We start from the raw sequence: 18,622 nt of genomic DNA on the forward strand, positions 1-18,622 counted from the left end.
AGTAGGACTTTATCTCTGACCACTTTCAAGCCATGGCCTTTTGACATTTTGATATAAAAATCCAATGGTGTTGGCAATGGCTTTCTTAACCCTGATGCCTAGTTTGCCAGGTTTAAAAAAGTTATGAGAGGAAATATTTTTATTTGGTGTGAAACACACACACATACCTGTTTTTATGTTTTTCATTTATTTTATAATTTGTATTAATATTTATTTTATCATTATTTTGTTTATAAGCTAAGGTTGCTAGCACAGGTGTCTAAAACTAGATAAAAACACTTGCACTTTCTGTTTGCAGTTTTGTGTGGTATTTGAAAAAAAGAACATTGCATTTTCAGAAATAGCCGGCCCTCCAATCAGATGACGTTGGCAGAATTGGCCCCCCAGCTCATTTGAGTTTGAGACCCCTGTCCTATAGGATTCCTCTACATTTTAATTTGTTTCAGCTAAGCTCTTAAAGTCACTAATACTGAGCTCACATGAGATCAAATGTAGATACAACCCAATAACACCTTGTACCGTCAGCCGTGGTTACTACATTGGTCCAGACATAGCATTTGTGTGGGTGTATGTGTTTATGTGCACATAAAGCGGCTTGCTAATTTCTACAGGTCCTGTGAGTGAGTGTGTGTGTGTGTGTGTCGCCGGGCTCTTTGTCTTCCTTCCTGACATCTGATGAGTCATGAATCTCCTTCTGTCATCATCGGTCCCCTTGTGTGCCCCGCCTGCCACCTGCACATCTGTCTGGCCTGCTTGGCCACCACACAGCAGAAACACCCACCTACATCCTTCCATCATGGCTTCTCCGACATCACCATCAAAATATTTCACTCAACGCCCCACACCTCTGCGCTTTCAAAAATGAAATTGAGAGTTTGTTAAGAGTGTATTGACCTTTCAGTGTTATTACAGATCCATAAATTATTAATTTATTTTGGTGTTACGTTGATCTTAGAATAAAACAATGGCATCACTTAAAATTGAGAAAAATGCAAATGCACATTATTTGAACCACATACACTAACACAACCAACGGAGGGAATCCAATATGCTTCTAGTTCAATTCAAGGCTTCCACCGTTGTGCCCATGAGCAAGACACTTAACCCCTAGTTGCTCTGGGAACAATGGTCTTTGTAATATACCGGTAATTGACATAATGTAAGTCGCTTTGGATAAAAGTATCTGCTAAATTAATAAATGTAATGTAAATGTCAACACAGTCTGTAATACATAACTCAGGGTTCCCACTCAAAGTCAAATGTAAAATTCCCTGACTTTCCCGGACAAAAAACCTGAATTTCCATGACTTACTACATAATGAAAGGTACAATATACCGACCAAAGATTCTAGAGCAGCCTCGTAGCATTCCAAAAATCTTTTAGAGTGGGAGATGAATAAATGGGCAAATGGGCTACTGAAGCAAGCAGTAAAGCTATTAACCAGATATACACCAGTTCTAAGTGCATTTTGGCAAGGTAATTTTAAACTGCTACAACACAATTCCATGACTTTGCCCCAAAAATGATAAAATTCCCTGACTTTCCAAAATTCCATGATATTTCAGAAATTCCATGACCCGTGGGAACCCTGATAACCATATTAGCAGCAGTATAGTCAACGGCAGACAGAACCTCACCGTCTGAGGACCTGGAGCAGATTAAGAGTTAACACGACAATTCACACCACAAACTCTTCCCACGAAGCAAATCCCAAATGTTCACATAATAGTCATATGTAGCCTTGATGATATGATGATGATATAGCCGTTAGGGCAGGTGGCTTACAAGTGTAAGGAGGGTTACAGTCATGAGTGACCACAGACCATGAGTGTCCATACCAAACAACTCGTAGCGCTGAAGGCTCAGCCCTGAGCGGTGGGTTGGCTAGACACTAAACAGGCAGATTGCTTGCCGAGGTGACCATGGCGGCTCTCCCTCGTCTACAAAACAGAAACTGCAGACCGCACTCCAATACACTGAATGGAAACAGAAACTGCAGACCGCACTCCAATACACTGAATGGACAACTAGTGTAGCAGAATGTGAGGAAAATATTTGATCAACAAGAGCTCTGATTCTGATTGTACTTGTTGCCTGCCGCCTGATGCTGCGTTCCCCTGGGCACAGAAAGGAACGGTACGTTCATGTAACCGGTGTCATGCTCTACTGTGACCTTTGACCCTGGAGGAGGCCCGGCTGGGTGTCAGAGGAGGGCGAGATCGCCTCGAGTGCGCCGGCTCATCGGTTGGAAGTCGAGCTGAGCCAGAGTGAGCGAGTGGACTTGTTTTATTTTTCCCGTCCCTGGGAAGCCGGGACACGCTCCACGCCTACACCAGCTGTCCAGTCTAATGAACAGCCAGAGAAAACACCCTGTTCACACACACACAGTCTCACACACACACACAGTCTCACACACACCTAAAGACCTCAAAGACACAGTCCAGCAGAACAAAAGCCAATACAGATATTACAAGAAGGAAACAAAGCACAAAACTAAGAGAGAGAGAGAGAGAGAGAGAGAGAGAGAGAGAGAGAGAGAGAGAGAGAGAGAGAGAGAGAGAGAGAGAGAGAGAGAGAGAGAGAGAGAGAGAGAGAGAATGTCTGTACTTAATCCAATGTATTATAATGTGTATGCTGCCCGTGTGTGTGTAAAAAGAGAGAAAAAGTGAGGGTATACACGCAATTTCTCATGTTACTGTTTCCCTTAATGCTGTCAATGTTCTAATTGTTATGCAGTTTTAATTGTGCTTTGGCAACACTGTACTTACAGTCATGCTAATAAAGCAACCTTGAATTGAAGAGAGAGAGAGAGAGAGAGAGAGAGAGAGAGAGGAGAGAGAGGAGAGAGAGAGAGAGAGAGAGAGAGAGAGAGAGAGGGAGGAAGGGAGGAAAAGCCTTGAGTAATGGGAACAGGCTGCGCAGGAAACGGCTAAAGTGAGCGGAAGAGCAAACAAGGCTCCGTCCTAATGTTCCATGACTCTCTGAGAAATCAAGAAGAGCTCCGGGGTGGCCTGGCTGGGTGACTGAAGTCAGTGGGCAGCAGCAGACCCCACACACCCACACCGAAGGAGCCGCTCTGAGAACAGAGGGCATGACCAGGCTAGGCCAGCGAGATGGCACCGTGCCCACTGACATAAGTCTAGCACGTGCCAGACCAATATTGATATTTGGCTGCAGCGGAGACACGTGATATTGATATTTCAATATCGAAAGCACATTCCCAACTGTGTGTGTGTTTGAGAGGTAATGAACTTAGGTGTGCATTACTGAGTGTATGTGTGTGTGGTAATGAGGATGGGTGTGCATTACTGTGCGTGCTTGCGTGTGTGTGTGTGTGTGCGCGTGCTTGTCTGTGTTTGAAAGAGAGACTGGATGTTGTGTGCGCCCCAGACAGATGACCCCCGAAGTCAGCACCACACACCCATTTCCTTCCACAGCATTTCCCCCTCAGAGACCAGAGGACGCGGTGGTGTCACTGTCAATACCCACAGCCATCCCAGCATGCACCTGTGCTACTGCAACGCGTCATAAGCACGAACAGAACATGGTACAGTCCAGGATAACAGACTGTGATGCTTTATGAGATGACGTGACCACAGGAAAGTCCCGTCTCTCGGACGGTGTGCTCTCTGCACGACCTCCGTTCACTTTCAATGCTGGGTGTGTCCGAAAGCACAGAATAAAAGAAATATAAAACCCACTGAACAATAAACACACATCACACACACCAGTGCAAGTATCCCGATTTAAACAAAAAAAAGGAAACTTAGAAAAAGGACAACAACAAAAGCTCAGGAAGAGTCACAGACGGGAACAAAACAGGTCATATTTTTGGATTTTTCCTTATTTTCGATCATACTTATTTTCCTTCCTTGGATAAGCTACTAGGAGACTACTTCCTCTACTAAGCTCAGTGAAACTTGACACTTGAAGAAATGGACAGAAACCAACATGAGGAGGGGAAATTAAGGATGCCCCTGACAGGTAGAAACAAAAGAGAGGAAACCATAGCAACCGATACCAACTCTAAATCTAAAACAAGAAGTAATAACTTCCTGTTCCCATTCACCACCAATCAGGTGATGTACTGTATGAGGTGTCTGAACTCTGTGGGCACGTATGACGGGGTCTGAACTCTGTGGGCTCGCTCGGCTACGTCGGTAGAAACCACTGGAAACAACAAAACACCAACACGAGTATTCAGTACATGCACACACACTGGTGGAGAGACAAACCAAAAAGGTCACAAGACTACACCTAGTCACAATAAGTAGAACATAAACAAGAAGATAAAAGGTGACACATAAACAAACACAATCGAGAAAGCTACAGATGGAACACGTATCAGACAAAACGGAGCAGAATGAAACAGACGGAGCAGAGCAACACACAAACAAACACAGAGCATGACTGAGCTACAAACAGCTGCATGGCGAGGACAACCACTCAAGAGCCTGAGGCTCTGACCTATTTTAGATTGTGGCAGTGTCGTCGTCTGGGGATACTTTTGCACGTCAGTCGTATGACGGCAGTATGGAACATAGAAGTGTGGTGTGTGTGTGTGTGTGCATGCTTGTACAGTACGTGTGTGTCAGGGAAGTGGTAGAGACAATGACACAACCCCTCACCCCACCCTGATCTTCACTTCCTGAGTAGAGTTATACAGTGGTGGTGTGTCTGCTGTGGTGCTAAAGCCCATTTCTTTCTCCCTCTCAGGACCCCCCCCCCCCCCCCCCCCCCCAAATTTCTTTCTCTCATTTACTCCTCACTGGGTTTACAACTGGCTCAGTAATGTTCAGCCTTACCTACAACTTCAATGGATAGAGTATAAGGGCCCTATTTTTATGATCTTAAGCGCATGGTCAGTGGCGAAAAGCTATACATTTAGGGGTGAGTCCAGTTCAGATTCAGGGTGGTTTTGTTATCAAAGGTTGTTCTTCTGTTTCTTAATCAGTTGTGGGTGTGTTTTGGGCATAACATCCTTTCATCCAATGAGAGTGACATCTGTCATTCCCTTTAACAGCAAGCAATGCAACTTGAAACAGCGCATCAGTATTTTGCCAGTCAGCGGCGCATTTAAAGGAATCTGCTTGCATGCGAGACCATGTATAGAACACAGGGATTCCACTATCATCACCGTGGTCTCATAGGCAAAACAGTTCTACACAGCTATTTACTTTCACTATTGATTGACAAGGGGTTACAATCGAAAAAGTAGCCTGAAAAAAGCAACTCTTATCCCAATAACATTGTAATGACTGAATAAAAATCCTAAGGCTATTTATCCTGCAGAGAAGTTGTTTGGGACTGCTTTCTAAGGGCTGCTTACATCAGGGTAATGGTTTCCATAGACTTTCCATGTCATTTTGTACGAAATATGTCTCGCTGCAGATATGAGCAGGCGTGGTCCTGCTTTGCTCAGGAATGCCCACGCTTGCTGGCTGTTAGTCAGAGGGGCCTTGCCTGATGCAGGAAGGCTGGTAAGGAATTTACAGCTTAATCAGAGGGGAACTCCCTGCTGCAATGCAACTGTGGCCTTGACCATAAGCATTGACCCAAATTGAGGGCATATCCCTGGCAAGGCATACCTATTCATGACACTGATCAATAACTAACCTATTCATGCTCATCAACACTCCAGCTGCCACTATACTGTCAACTATCTGAAGTATTTGAGGAGTAATGCGGGATCACACTGACCAGCGGCAAGCGGCAGGTTTCCTATTGTTCTCTATGGTTCGGCAGCATAACGGTAGTAACACTGGCGTAACGCTAGCGTTGAACAAGCGGAGCATTGAAATTTGTTCAACTATCAAAGCGCAACGCGAGTGTATTCAATTGTCAGTTAAAAGACAAACCGTTTGTGGTTTGATAATATGAATTATCAATTTTCTAAAAACTGTGAATTAACTTGCATTTTAAATATAATTCAACTGGAAAACAAAAATGCCAAAAAGATTGTACAAGATTATACTAGTTACCACTGTAAAGCAAACGGTGTGCTGGATTAATAACCTAAGACAAAACAAGAGGATAGTTGCACAACACACTGCAGACAAATAATTATTATATTTCAATCATATTGTTTTCGTAATAATTGGAATTCATAATTGACAATTTATCAATAACTTTGAATAATTGCACAGCCCCAAGATGAATGGATGACATACCAAACAGTTACATGACTTAAACAAGGAAAACTCCTGTTAACAGACATATTTGAAGCTGTTACATTATGCATTTTGTCATCTTAAACAGCACAAACCACATCCATCACAATGCAAGAGTACTTTAAGCAGTGTAGTTAAACTAGCCTTTATGCTAGTATTGGGGGATGGAGGAGTAGAGAGGGTGTGAGATTGGTGTGTGTGTGTGTGTGTGACTGCGCAATGTCAGAGGAAGTGGAAAATGGGGGGGGGGGTTCTTCTGTGAAGAGAGAAAGAGGGAAGACAAGTTGAGCGAGAGAGAGAGAGATGTAAAAACGAGAAGAACCACAAAATAGTAATATGCGGAGAAAGAGGGAAGAAAGCTCAATCAGAACAAATTTGAGGAGAAAAGAACGACTGAGAGAAGTTAACAAGAGGAGTCGAAAAAAAGAAATAAATGAGAAAAAAAGAAGAGAGAGAAAGGAAAGGGAAAGTTGTGGTGACCTGCCTGTCGTGAGACCACTCATGCAAGCGAGAGCAAGCGTATGTTTTCACACATGTACCGCAGAAAGGTGCTGAAGGGGTGGAGAGCGTGAAATGATGAGGGGAAGAGAGAATTGGAGGTGACAACAACAACAACAATGATGATGGTCACAGGTGGCGGGGGTGGTCAGATTATGACTGTTTCTAAGAAAACCATTACTCTGGTCTCTATAGTGATTAGTCTTGTACCTCCTACAGTTACACACACAGTGCATTCACATTCATTACATTACATTTGCTGACGCTTTTTAACCAAAGTGACTCAACATGGTAAACAATTAAGGTAAAGTAAGTAAAGCACACTCGCACGCACAAACCTGAGCACATGCGATCCAAACCTACACAAATACAGGCACGCCACACTCCCTTTCACATGACCACATCATACAGTTCCCACTGCAGTCCGATAAGAGTATACACAAACACAAATCCCATTACAACACACTAAGAGAGAGAGGGAGGGGGAGAGAGAGAGAGAGAGAGGGAGGGGGAGAGAGAGAGAGAGAGAGAGAGAGAGAAGAAAGTGAGAGCCAGCAAAAGAGGGAGGGAGGGAGAGAGAGAGAGAGAAACAATGCCCATCCCTTGCATACAAGTACAGAGTCTTGCTCAGTGAACACACACACACACAGGGCTTTTTGTTTCAGAATCTAAACACGACCCTGTGTAAGGTCGACGTGATTTACTGTTGGGTCATAATGACCACATACTGCACTGTAACAGCAGGCCTCAGCTATAAAGACCACCGTGCCTGAAAAACAGCCAACACACACACACACACACACACCAAACTAGCACAGTGTCCTAAATCAAAGTAAAATGAGAGGAGTAGGATTTAGCAGGCATTTTTATCTAAAGTGACAAAGACAACTATTGGGATCTAAACCAGGGATGGACCTTTCTCCGCGGACGATGCTACTGCTGGTCACCACGCCCCTCATAAATGAGCACATGTGGTCTGACCAATATTTGAGCTGACATATGGAGAAAGGTGTTTCCTGGCACCTCGGCCTACAAGTAATGAATGACTTTAGAAAAAGGTCAGACCAGACCATAAGGCAAGAGCTTCATTTTCATAGCATCCCCATTTCATCACTGCCACCACACACACACACACACACACACACACACACATCTTTTTAGACTAGACAAACATGCTTTGCACAGGCTGTGAAACTGTACACATGACCCGTGGCATGCTGGATCCAAATTCCCACCAAACTGAACCAAGGTAGTCCAGTCTCTCATCAGTGTGCTGATTATAGCGGACTGAACCAGGCTCTGCCAGCGTTCTGTATCCTGCCTGGAGGCAAAGGCAAAAGCGAAGCATAGCGTCAATTACTGAAACACAACAACAACAACAGTTAACAATCTACCTTAAGAGCCCCTGCACTCACATGCCAGCTGTGGCAGAGGCCCAGGGTGCATGGGAACGGTGGGGCTAATACGGCGGATTAGGATTACAGTTTCCAGAAGCGCAGAGAAAGGGGAGAACGGGTGGGGGTGAGGGTGGGGGATTCTGCTGAAGCCCAGCTCCTGCATTAAGCTGGATGTGAAAATGTTGAGAAAGCAAGAAGTTTGATTTGGGTTCTTTTGCTCTAATGCACACACAAACTTGCAGAAACACATAAATGCTGCATGCACACACTAAACAGACAAGTCCACATGGATAAATGCACGCGCACACACACACACACACACACACACACACACGCACGCGCACACACACACAGTGTGTGTAATTACTGCCACAGTACATGGCAATTACTCCAATACACGGTTTGTGGCCTGCTGGTGGATTGTTTGGATCACAGACCATAGCACAGACCTACACTTCATTATTTTATTAAACCTGAGCGGAAATAATGTGCATAATTGTGAGTGAGTGTGTGTGTGGTGTGAACTGGGTGGGGAGGATCTACGTTGGGAGAAGAAGCAGGAGAAGGATATAGAGAGACAGAGAGAGAGAGAGAGAGAGAGAGAGAGAGAGAGAGAGAGAGAGAGAGAGAGAGAGAGAGAGAGAGAGAGAGAGAGAGAGAGAGAGAGAGAGAGAGAGAGAGAGAACATGTGAGCAGTGCTGGGGTGCACATTTCCCAACTGGCCGCTGCTGAGCCTGCTGCTCTCCCTGCGGTCCACCACAGTGCCAGCACTGCAGGCCACAGAGCTCGGGGCACCATGAGGCCTCCCTGCACTCATCTGTGGATGAACGCTACGCCACCACAGGAAACCAAGAGCCTTCCAGCTGGAGGTGCCTTTTCTGGTACACAGCAATAACATCTCTAGGTTTAGTGATTGGCACGGTGAGTGTGTTTCAAGTTGAAAAGCACTGAAATCTCAAAGTGGCGAGGCAGGTGACAACGGTGTGTGTGAGTGGAGTGTGTGAGTGACAGCGAGAGAAAAGGAAACAGGAGAGGAATACGGAACCGGGACGAGCGCGGGAAAGGAGAAGCGAGTGGGAGAAGTCAGAACATCACGTGACATCGTTCCGCTCACAAGCAGCAGGGGCTGATGAGTCATGAAGAGAACGAGTTGGCAAACACACACACACACTTACACCCACAGACGAGACACAAAGAAAAGCACCACAGCAGAGACAGAGGTACTTGAAAAGCACTGCATTATTAATTAAAAAATGTTCAGATAGTCAGATAACAAAAATCGACAATTTATTGTCCCCCGAAGGGAAATAGCAGGAGAGTGAGAGAAAGACAGGTGTGTGTGTGTGTGTGTGTGTGTGTGTGTGCGTGTGTTAAGACCCTGATAAAACAGACACACCACACAGGCTCCCTAACCATTAGCATCACTGGCACAAACACCAAATAACCCCCTGAACTGAAACAAAATCAAAACAAAAAACCTCAAATCCAGCCCAAGCCACTACACACACAAACAGGAAATGGTTATGTCTGTGCACAGATCTGCTCTTTTCTCTGGGGTAGGTTTTAAAAAACAAAACAAACATAAACTGCATACACACACACGTCTTGTTTTGTGTTTGTGTGTGTGAGAGAGAAAAGGGTGGTCAGACAGAGGGGCAACAGAACGCACCCAAAACCTCAGGGGTCCATAAAAGACACACACGCAACAACAAAACAAGGCTTGATCTGAGTCCAGTGAACCAGATTTCTTTCTCTTTCCTAATTCTTTTGCATATTTCTTTCCTTACTGAAAAGACTGTGTCAGAAGACACAGCTGAGCAGATGCTAGAGAGTCTGTAGCAGAAGCATAAACAGCAGCAGACTGCAGCCAGAGGGCAGACAGTTTATCTGAAGGGGTCAGAAGAAGCACTACAGCCAAAAGAACACTGGACTTTTAAATTACCTAAACAAACCAAGCAGAGGAAATGACCAACTTCTTAAAGATTATGTATTTAGTTTTGTACCGATGATATTGCTTGATCTGGACTTATAAATTCAGAACACCCCTTTTGCTTCTTATTTGTTTTTCAGTTTCATCTTAGTAAAGTTACATAATTGATGGCTTTTTCCAAAATCATTGCGTAATCATGTTAAATAACTGATCTAAATATTGACCAAAATAATCTAGACAGAAATGCTAAGAAACAGTGCATATCTATGGCTCTCATTTACTGTTAATGGGCGCAGCCTCTTTGGAAATTGGAACTCGGGGGTTCTCAGTGTTCAAACGAGCTGACAAATAGGTCAGCTGGGGTGTTCCACTTGCAACTTTCTGCTTGAAAAAACACTGAGAAAAACGACTGAGAAAACAACTTACGAGTACAAATGGAACGCACCATAAGTTACTGTTCAAATCAAAAAGCCAAACTCCACAGAGACGTCCTACAGTGTCAGACTCCTCTGCATAGCCATGACGATAGAGGCCACAGTACCATACATATTGCAAAACATGCTGATTTTGAATAATGACCGTGGTCCTAGACAGACTTTACAAGTGCTGTTAAAGACTGTGCTTAAACTTGAGAAAAACTCAAACAGTTCATATTCAGAGCCACAGTGATCTGAAAAGCAAATTCCATATTTTATTAACTTCAGATTACCTGTTTCTGCTGTCCCTTATGCTTTTAGTTTTTTCATACTGTTTTGATACAGCAGCATCTGTACTGATACGTACATCAGCAAGGAGTAGGTCACGACATATCAAGGAGTGAGTCACGTGGAGTACGTCATAGCCCCAGAGCCAGCTGTGTTGTGACAGCTATGATGGGGACACAGTAGAGGAAGGGAGCGGAGGGAAGGGACAGGGACAGATCACACCACGACCACACCATCACCCACCAATCAGAGCACTGGAAGCATCCGCCCAAAACGTCCATTACTCTACATAACACCTTGCCCGATCCCAGACCACACCCCCTCCCCCCACAAACCCCAAACAGATGCAGCATCCTGACCATAACCCTTTGCAAACTAATACTCCTACATCTAATGCACAACCAACCACATCTGTGTGCCCCACCCAAACTACTTCCATTTCATATGTGCGCATCTGTATGAAGACTTGCTCGCCCGTCCCTCTACGTCCACCTACGTACCAGCTGGAACTCCCGGCGGCGGTCGTAGGCATTCTGGATGCCCGAGTCAGCCCACAGGGCGCAGATGGAGGGCAGGTGCTGCATGAAGACCTTAGTGTCCACCAGCCCCTGTGCCACCAAGGTGGCTCGCGTGTCGAACGCCATCATGGTGTCGCCGTGCGTCTGATTGGACACGTCTCCCCACGGGATGTGTAGCTTCTCGCGTGCGTCCACCAGCACCCGTATACCTGAGGGAATGAGGGGGGAGAAAAGGAGGGATGGTAAGGACTGTGCATCTGCAGGGGTGTCTCCCCAGAGAATAGAACCACATTAGATCAGATAGACAGACACACACAATTTTAAAAAGAGTGATGAATCAAAAACAAAGTTCACACATATGCATTTACACATATGCATTCACTCCCTCTCACACACACACACACACACACACACACACACACACACATTCAAAAAAAGCAATGAATAAAATTAAGTTCAATCCCTACAGTAAAGACAGGATGAATAGAAGGTAATGATGGGACACAAATGGGAAGAGTCAACAGAGTAGACTAGAGGTGGACAGAGGAGGTGCTAGGTGACCAGATGGGGTAGAACTGGGAGAGAAAGGAGGGAGAGGAGATTAAGTGAGTGCCATGTGATACCAAGTGGTACTGACAGAAACAAAAACATCATGCAGCAAAATATTCACATGTGTCAGCACCTTTGTAAATACTACTAACCACCCAGCAGCAAACATGATTCTGTGTGTATGTGTTACAACAAACTTCAGTCCTTTGGGACACACAAACGCTACTCAAGTTCCTGAGAATGGCATATTGATTAGTCAGAGTTATATGCAGCACACACGCGCACACACACACACACACAGGCACACACATTCATAAAGAAAGGGACACACAATAAAAAGCGTATTTAAAAAAGAGCAATAAAAAAACAAGCTCAACCCCTGCAGGCTTTACAAATGCGCAGACAGGAAACTCAAAGCAAAGAGGTTTGTTTATTGTCAACAATGAGGGAGAGAAAGAAAGAGAAAGAAACTGAGAGAGAGAAAGGGGGAGGAGGGGGAGAGAGAAGACTGACCTGCCCAGTCTCCCCACTTTACTCAAATCTAAAAATAGGTGTGCCTGCGGCGTGTGGTGAGGTTAGGTGAGCTCATGCCAGAAGCACCCACACTGCTACTGTTGCTGTGTGTGTGTGTGTGTAAGATGGTGTGTGTGAGTGCATAATCTGCATACGAGTACCCATGAACGTGTGCGTGTCTGTGCTGTTGTTTTCCTGTTTGGTGCAAGCACTTAGAGGGGTGGGGGTGCTGGGGTGTGGTAGTGAGAAACAGAACCCCCACACAGATCAGCTAAAGTCATTTTATTCAACCTCCACCAACTCTTGTCATCCTCATTCATTCGGTCTCTACCACTTCTTGTCCCTCTCCCTCTGTCTCCCTTAGTCTGTCTTAAAGGTGCAGTCAACAATTGTGCAGGATGTTGCGTATGTTCCAACAACAACATTCATTATATCTTAACCAAGGACCAAACAAAACACACAAGGGAGGTAGCTCACCCCTCTCTTCAGTATTCCCAGAGAATCTCCATACAGGGTTTTGTTTTGGTTTGAGGGACAGGCTGCCCTCACTGTTTGTTTCCAGTTTTTGAAGCCTAGACTGCCTCCGCTCGATGGTGTTTAAGTCCCCAACGTCATCTTCCAGGCAGCACTGCACCATCTACTTAAAGGGACACCAGGCAAGCCTGATGCTTTTTCTCTACGAAACTCCCCCTCGCTTGGTCTGAAGCTCTTTTCCTTTTCTTTGCGTCTTCCGTCAAGGGTTTTCGCTGCTTCTTCGCCGGCTCTGCCATTATAAACTTGCAAGTGGGATATTCTTTCTACAGGCATTAGGGGCGGGCGAGAGAGCCTTCATTCGCCCCGTAATGAGTCATTTAACCATATACCGACTTACGAAGATGATTAATTAAACACGAAAACGTTGCCGGGTGTCCCTTTTAAAAGGCACCTAATCCTAAACGTAACCCCAACCCCAACCCTAACATTAACCCATGCCTAACCCTAGCGCCTTCCAGGCAGCGCTGCCTTGAAGACAACATTTTACAGTGTACTCACAGAACAGGCAGCTAAGGGGGGTCATGAGGAGATGACTGCACCTTTAACTGGCTATATTCCAAGCACCACATAAGTCCATGCTCTCTCCTGTCCCCATCCTGAGCGGAGGTAACTGGGGGGGTGGGGGGCAGGGTGGACCAGTTCCCTGGCTGCTCTCCCCACCACGGGTCTGCTCTGCCTCTGATGTTTATCTGAGGATTTTTATCTCCCCTCAGATACACACACACACACACACACACTTTGCATTTGACAGACCACAGAAGGCAGCTGCTGGTCTCCCCACCAGGCATATGAGGCAGGGAAAGTGTGTGTGTGTGTGTGTGTGTGTGTGTGTGCGTGTGCCTGCACTCTGTAGCTGCGGTTACAAGTGCGACAGCATGGGACAAATTAAATTGAAGAAACATTTACAGACGGCGGTTTCCTGCTGTCACCTGATAGCATAAACATACACATGCAGACATGCTTGCAGGCAGGCAGACCTATACCTACTCTGCCTGAGAATTTTCACAGGGGGAGGTGGTGCTAAGTAAGAGCTGAATTAGCCGTGTGTGTGTATGTGTGTCAGAGACTGAGAGAAAAAGAGAGACATAGGGAGAAAGGGAGGAGAGAGCACATACTCCCTATGCATGCGAGAGAGAGAGAGACGGTATGCAGGAGGAGGGATCTCCTAGAAAGTCAAAGATATACAAGCCATCACAGAGTAAATACTCAAGCATACACAGCATCATACCATAGGCTATAGGCCTACAGCACAATCAAAAAGGCACACAATACATTATACATTACACTGTCAAGCATGCACGCATCGTCACAGTATACAGTACTTGCACACCATCATACAGTAGGTTAGACAGTGCATATTCAAGCATGCACACATAATGTTGAGAGAGCAGTTGGAACTAGCGTGTCTGACCCCTGGAAGGTCAGCTTTCTGGAGCAGGCCTACAGTATGGAGGGCCCCGCTTTACCATCATGTCCGGACACGCGGGTCAATCGAGTGATGACTGGTAGCTGGGGCGCTAGATCGATAGCACGGGTCCATAGAGGGCCATTACTGTGGCGATAACGAGCTGCCCACCATGAGATGCATTAAAATACACTCAGCTCAGACCGCCTGTGGCAAATATGATGCACTCCAACAGCAGAGGCATTGTGAAGCTACAGAGCAGAAGCGTAAATAACTACTGATAAAGTGCCTAGAGTGTGAATGTTTTTTCAATCTTTAATGATTTTTGCGGGTGTTCACTGCTTCAATTTCAGACCTCAAATGCCGGCAAAAAGAGAGATAACAGGAGATGTGGCTGGCCCAGAATACTCAAGAGACGTGAGCCAATGTGAGAAGCACAGCTACCGTCACACCAGTGTGTTCTAGAGAACATTCTATAGAATTCCTAGATCTATCCAATGGAATGTTATATTGTTCCATTGTTGATGAAAGGCTTATTTTACTAGGTTGTTCAAGAACTGCACTGCGGAAGGATTTTGGGCACTGATGGGAGAGATGGGTAAGGGCCAAGGAACAATTCTTTCTCAGCACATCTTCGTGGCCTGTTTGGCTGGCTGGCAGGCTGAGCAGTGTTGTAGACCGATAGTCACAGACAACCATGGGAGGAAAACAGCATCCATCCTTAACCGAAACCGATGACTACACGAGCCTGTCTCAAATACACATCGAAGGACCAGCTGGTCATCAAACGGCTTACAAGGAGGCCTGGCCAGCCATCACCAGAGTCTTGGCCGCCCCGGCCAGAATTCCAAAGAGGAGGCCAGGCAAAGCTCTGGTGTTGCCGTGACAACTAAGGGGGCCTTTGGCACCGTGGAGATTTCCCTCGCTCAGGAGGTGCCCCTGCCACTGCATGCCTGGATTATCAGATCACCTCTGATTTAAGAAGCAAAACAATCGCAGGATGCAAGCGCTCGCTTGCCCAGCCCCAGCTGCCAGTCAGGGCTACCCAAAGACTTAAGGCCAGCCCTGGGCCAGGAGGAATGCAGCCTGGAACAATGACTAAATACAAATATAAATAACAGAAACAACAGCACCACCACAACCAACGCTGACGGGGGTCCAAGATGGCGTGCGTGGAACTGAGGCGTCGCAAACAGGAACTACCCGTCATCATACTCCCTCACACACAGAGAGACACAAGCGTGTGCACACGCGCACACACACACATACACACAATTAAATGACAAAAGTGATCTCTTCCACAAAAACCATGACTGCAGATATCAAATAAATAAATAAATAAATAGAACAGTCATCTTTGTCTCTGATCCAATAAGGGACTGCCCTTGTGTTGTCATAATCACTGTTAAAATCTTTCTTTTTCCATGGCAGCTGTTGTCTTTGACAAATGCCATGAACCGTTGTATGGAGTAAGAGACTGTGTCTCACACACTGACTCATTCATACAGTGTAATAACAAGAGAGGTGGGAGTTAAATGTTTCTCCCCCTTCATTCAGTCATAAAAATTATACACGCAGAAGTAAGAAGGGGGTGTGTGGAGGAGCTAATGATGTCACATTATGTCTTTAAGACGGTGTGTATGATGCTGGCTTTCACTGAACTTAGATGAGCCTCTGTACATGACTGTGCTGCCCTCCCAACTCAGCGGATGCGGAAAGTCTCTCTCTCTCTCTCATACTTTTCAATAACTTTAAAATTAATTCCCATCACGTCGTCCCCACCCTCTCAAATATACACCGTTCACAACTCCTCCCATAGAGATCACCAGCCTCCAACCCCACACATGGAATCAACAATTTTTGACAACATCACATCTCCTCTGAAATTGATAAACTCTGCAGATACTGGTGTGAGTGAGTGTGTTTGTGTAAGAAGAGAATGAGAATCAGTGTGACAGAGTGAGTGAGTGTCAATATTGGTGACTCCTGTCATCTTGAGAGAAAATGTAATTCTCCTAAATGTGTATATGAAGGTATACAAAAAAAACAGGCAAAAAGACACTGGAAGACCCACTCTGTCGGATGTGTTTTTTGAAGGAGAACGAATGCAAACCAAACGTATCCCCCCACACTCGCTTAGCTTCCTATTCAGGCCTACACTGAGCCCTTCTCGTGCGCAGGGTAATATCACGAACACGGGTGGATTCCACTGCAAGGAAAGGGCGAGCTTTGCCCTGTAAGCCCTCCATAACAGCTCAATTGAAAGTTAGTGCGGGTAAATCCTTCAGCTCCGTGGAGCCGCTTAAGGTTTAGGCTACATCAAGAACAGCCAGCCCATTTCACTAAACGTTTCCTGTCTGTAACAGGCGAGGCACTGGCTTCAAGTAAGAGTGACTCCAACATCGAAATAAAAAAAAAAAAAATACCACCAGATATCAGAAACTACAACTGTGGTTCCATTCTCGATGTGGTGCTTGGGTGAGGTTATGTCGGCTATGACGGTGCTGGAAACCCCCAGTGAAACCCTCAAAGGGGTCTTCCCCCGTTTTATGCTGAAACACGTTATTAAACTGCGTTAATAGCTAACACAAATGAAGTTCAGTCGAGGAGACATTTAATGTGCTATGTATCTTCTTTGTGTAACCAGATTACGATAGGTATCATATCAATGTATGATCAACGATGGGCACGACGTTTAGCATTTAGAACTCCAAAGTTAGAATTTGGATTGTTGTACTAAACAACAAATCAATCGGGACAGTTCATTTGAATAAGTGGCATCGATAGCTCTTCACTTCAATTCGCTAACTGGTTAGACAACTGTAACACATGGCAGGATCTCTTGTGACCGTTTCTCATGGAGTTCCTCTTGAGCCTCATGTGAACTCTTAACAGTGGACACCACCCTCTCACTGCCTGCACCTTTATGTTGCGCTGCAGGATAAAACATTTAGTTCATAAATTAATAATATGGCTATTTTACATGGCGAGGGTGGTCATCTTGCAGAGGCGTGTAAACAATAAAATGGGCATGCCCATCCACAACACTCGGAACACAGCCACCTTGTCTTGTTTTCGCTAGACACCAATTCCATTGTTGTTAGCAAAAAAGGGTTGCAAATCCATAGATGATTACAGCCTACAGTACCATGTATGTTTGGGTGGGCATATTTTCTATACAAAATATGCATATTTTACACGTCACTAATTCCGGTTTATAATCGTATTTATGACTAAATGGAAAAAATAGCTATCAGACAACTAATCTATGACGTTCCCTGTACATTAAGATCATCTCCATTCGTCACCAACTTTAAGTTTTAACGTTGCAGTTTCTTTATGGTCACCAGCAAACAACGCTCTAGTTTACAAATTATAATCCTCAAACTCATATTGTGTGACACAGTACTCATCACCCAGATTTTCTTTCTTATGTTTTACTATCTCGAACAGCTGGCTAGCTAATCAGCCTCACGTTAGTTAGCTATCTGCCATTATACTTGCAATTGACATAGCCATCTACTTAGCAGCCTTGCTAACTTAGCAAAGTGTTAGTAACGTTAATAGTCAACGTGAGTCCAGCAATTTAATGTGTGTTCTTCAAGTAAAAAGATAAAACATAGGCATCACAGAGGGACCACTACAGGTGAGGTGTAAATGAGCCATCTCTTTGTTCTGAAAATCATTGTGGTAGAACACTTCTAGCCGAATAACATGGGCGTTTCTTCTGTTTGCTTGCTGGTTGAGAATGCATGGGTTCAGAAACAAGTGAATGCCTCCGCTCGACGTCGCACAACTTCAGCCGACTAGCCACACCACCCTTGCACAACTTTTGAACTTCCAAGACAAACAATAGCCTGCTCTACGAAAATTCAAAAATACCAAAAGTAATCGGCCAGAGTGTAGACTTTCTTTTTAAAACCGTACCTTTGATAACATTGCTGTAAATTGTAGCCCGGAACTCTTCTTTTGCCCGTTCATCGAAGTCCTGACCGTGTATGATGCGCATCTGCTTGAGGAAAGTAGATTTGCCGCTCTCTCCAGCTCCGAGTAATAATATCTTCACCAACCGTTTCACATACGTTTTATCCCGCGATATACACTTATCTATCTCTTTAGATTTCCTTAATTGTTCTGCCTCACTGCTAGTGAGGAGACAGTTAGGAAAACAAACAGATAAAAAGGACCGGGACGGCAGGAAATCCGCCATCTTTGAAACAACTTCATCGATACAGTAGGGAGGGTTAGAGCGCGTCCGTGAGTCCATTGGCGGGCGGGGCGTGACTCCAATTTGGGGGCGCGCACGGCATTCTGTGATGAAATTTTGGGCGGCTCTTCTTGCGAGAGACTTGACGACTGTGAGGCTACTACCAAAGATCCTTGAAGCCTCTCTGCTACTAAAC

At 45.2% G+C, this 18,622-nt stretch overlaps 1 protein-coding gene across 1 annotated transcript in view; it reads right to left on the reverse strand.

The window, feature by feature from the left end:
- Positions 1–18,614, reverse strand: part of gna13b (guanine nucleotide binding protein (G protein), alpha 13b) — a 33,421-nt gene extending 14,807 nt beyond the window's left edge. Inside the window, exons 1-2 of the mRNA XM_042087102.1 lie at positions 18,147–18,614; positions 11,201–11,427 (exon numbers count right to left, since the gene is read on the reverse strand). Of these exons, the coding sequence (XP_041943036.1) occupies positions 11,201–11,427; positions 18,147–18,486 (567 nt within the window). The 5' untranslated portion in view covers positions 18,487–18,614. The remainder of the gene's footprint in view (positions 1–11,200; positions 11,428–18,146) is intronic.
- Positions 18,615–18,622: the final 8 nt, after the last annotated feature.

Source organism: Alosa sapidissima, chromosome 3 (assembly GCF_018492685.1).
Source record: "Alosa sapidissima isolate fAloSap1 chromosome 3, fAloSap1.pri, whole genome shotgun sequence".
Taxonomy (NCBI): Eukaryota; Metazoa; Chordata; class Actinopteri; order Clupeiformes; family Clupeidae; genus Alosa; species Alosa sapidissima.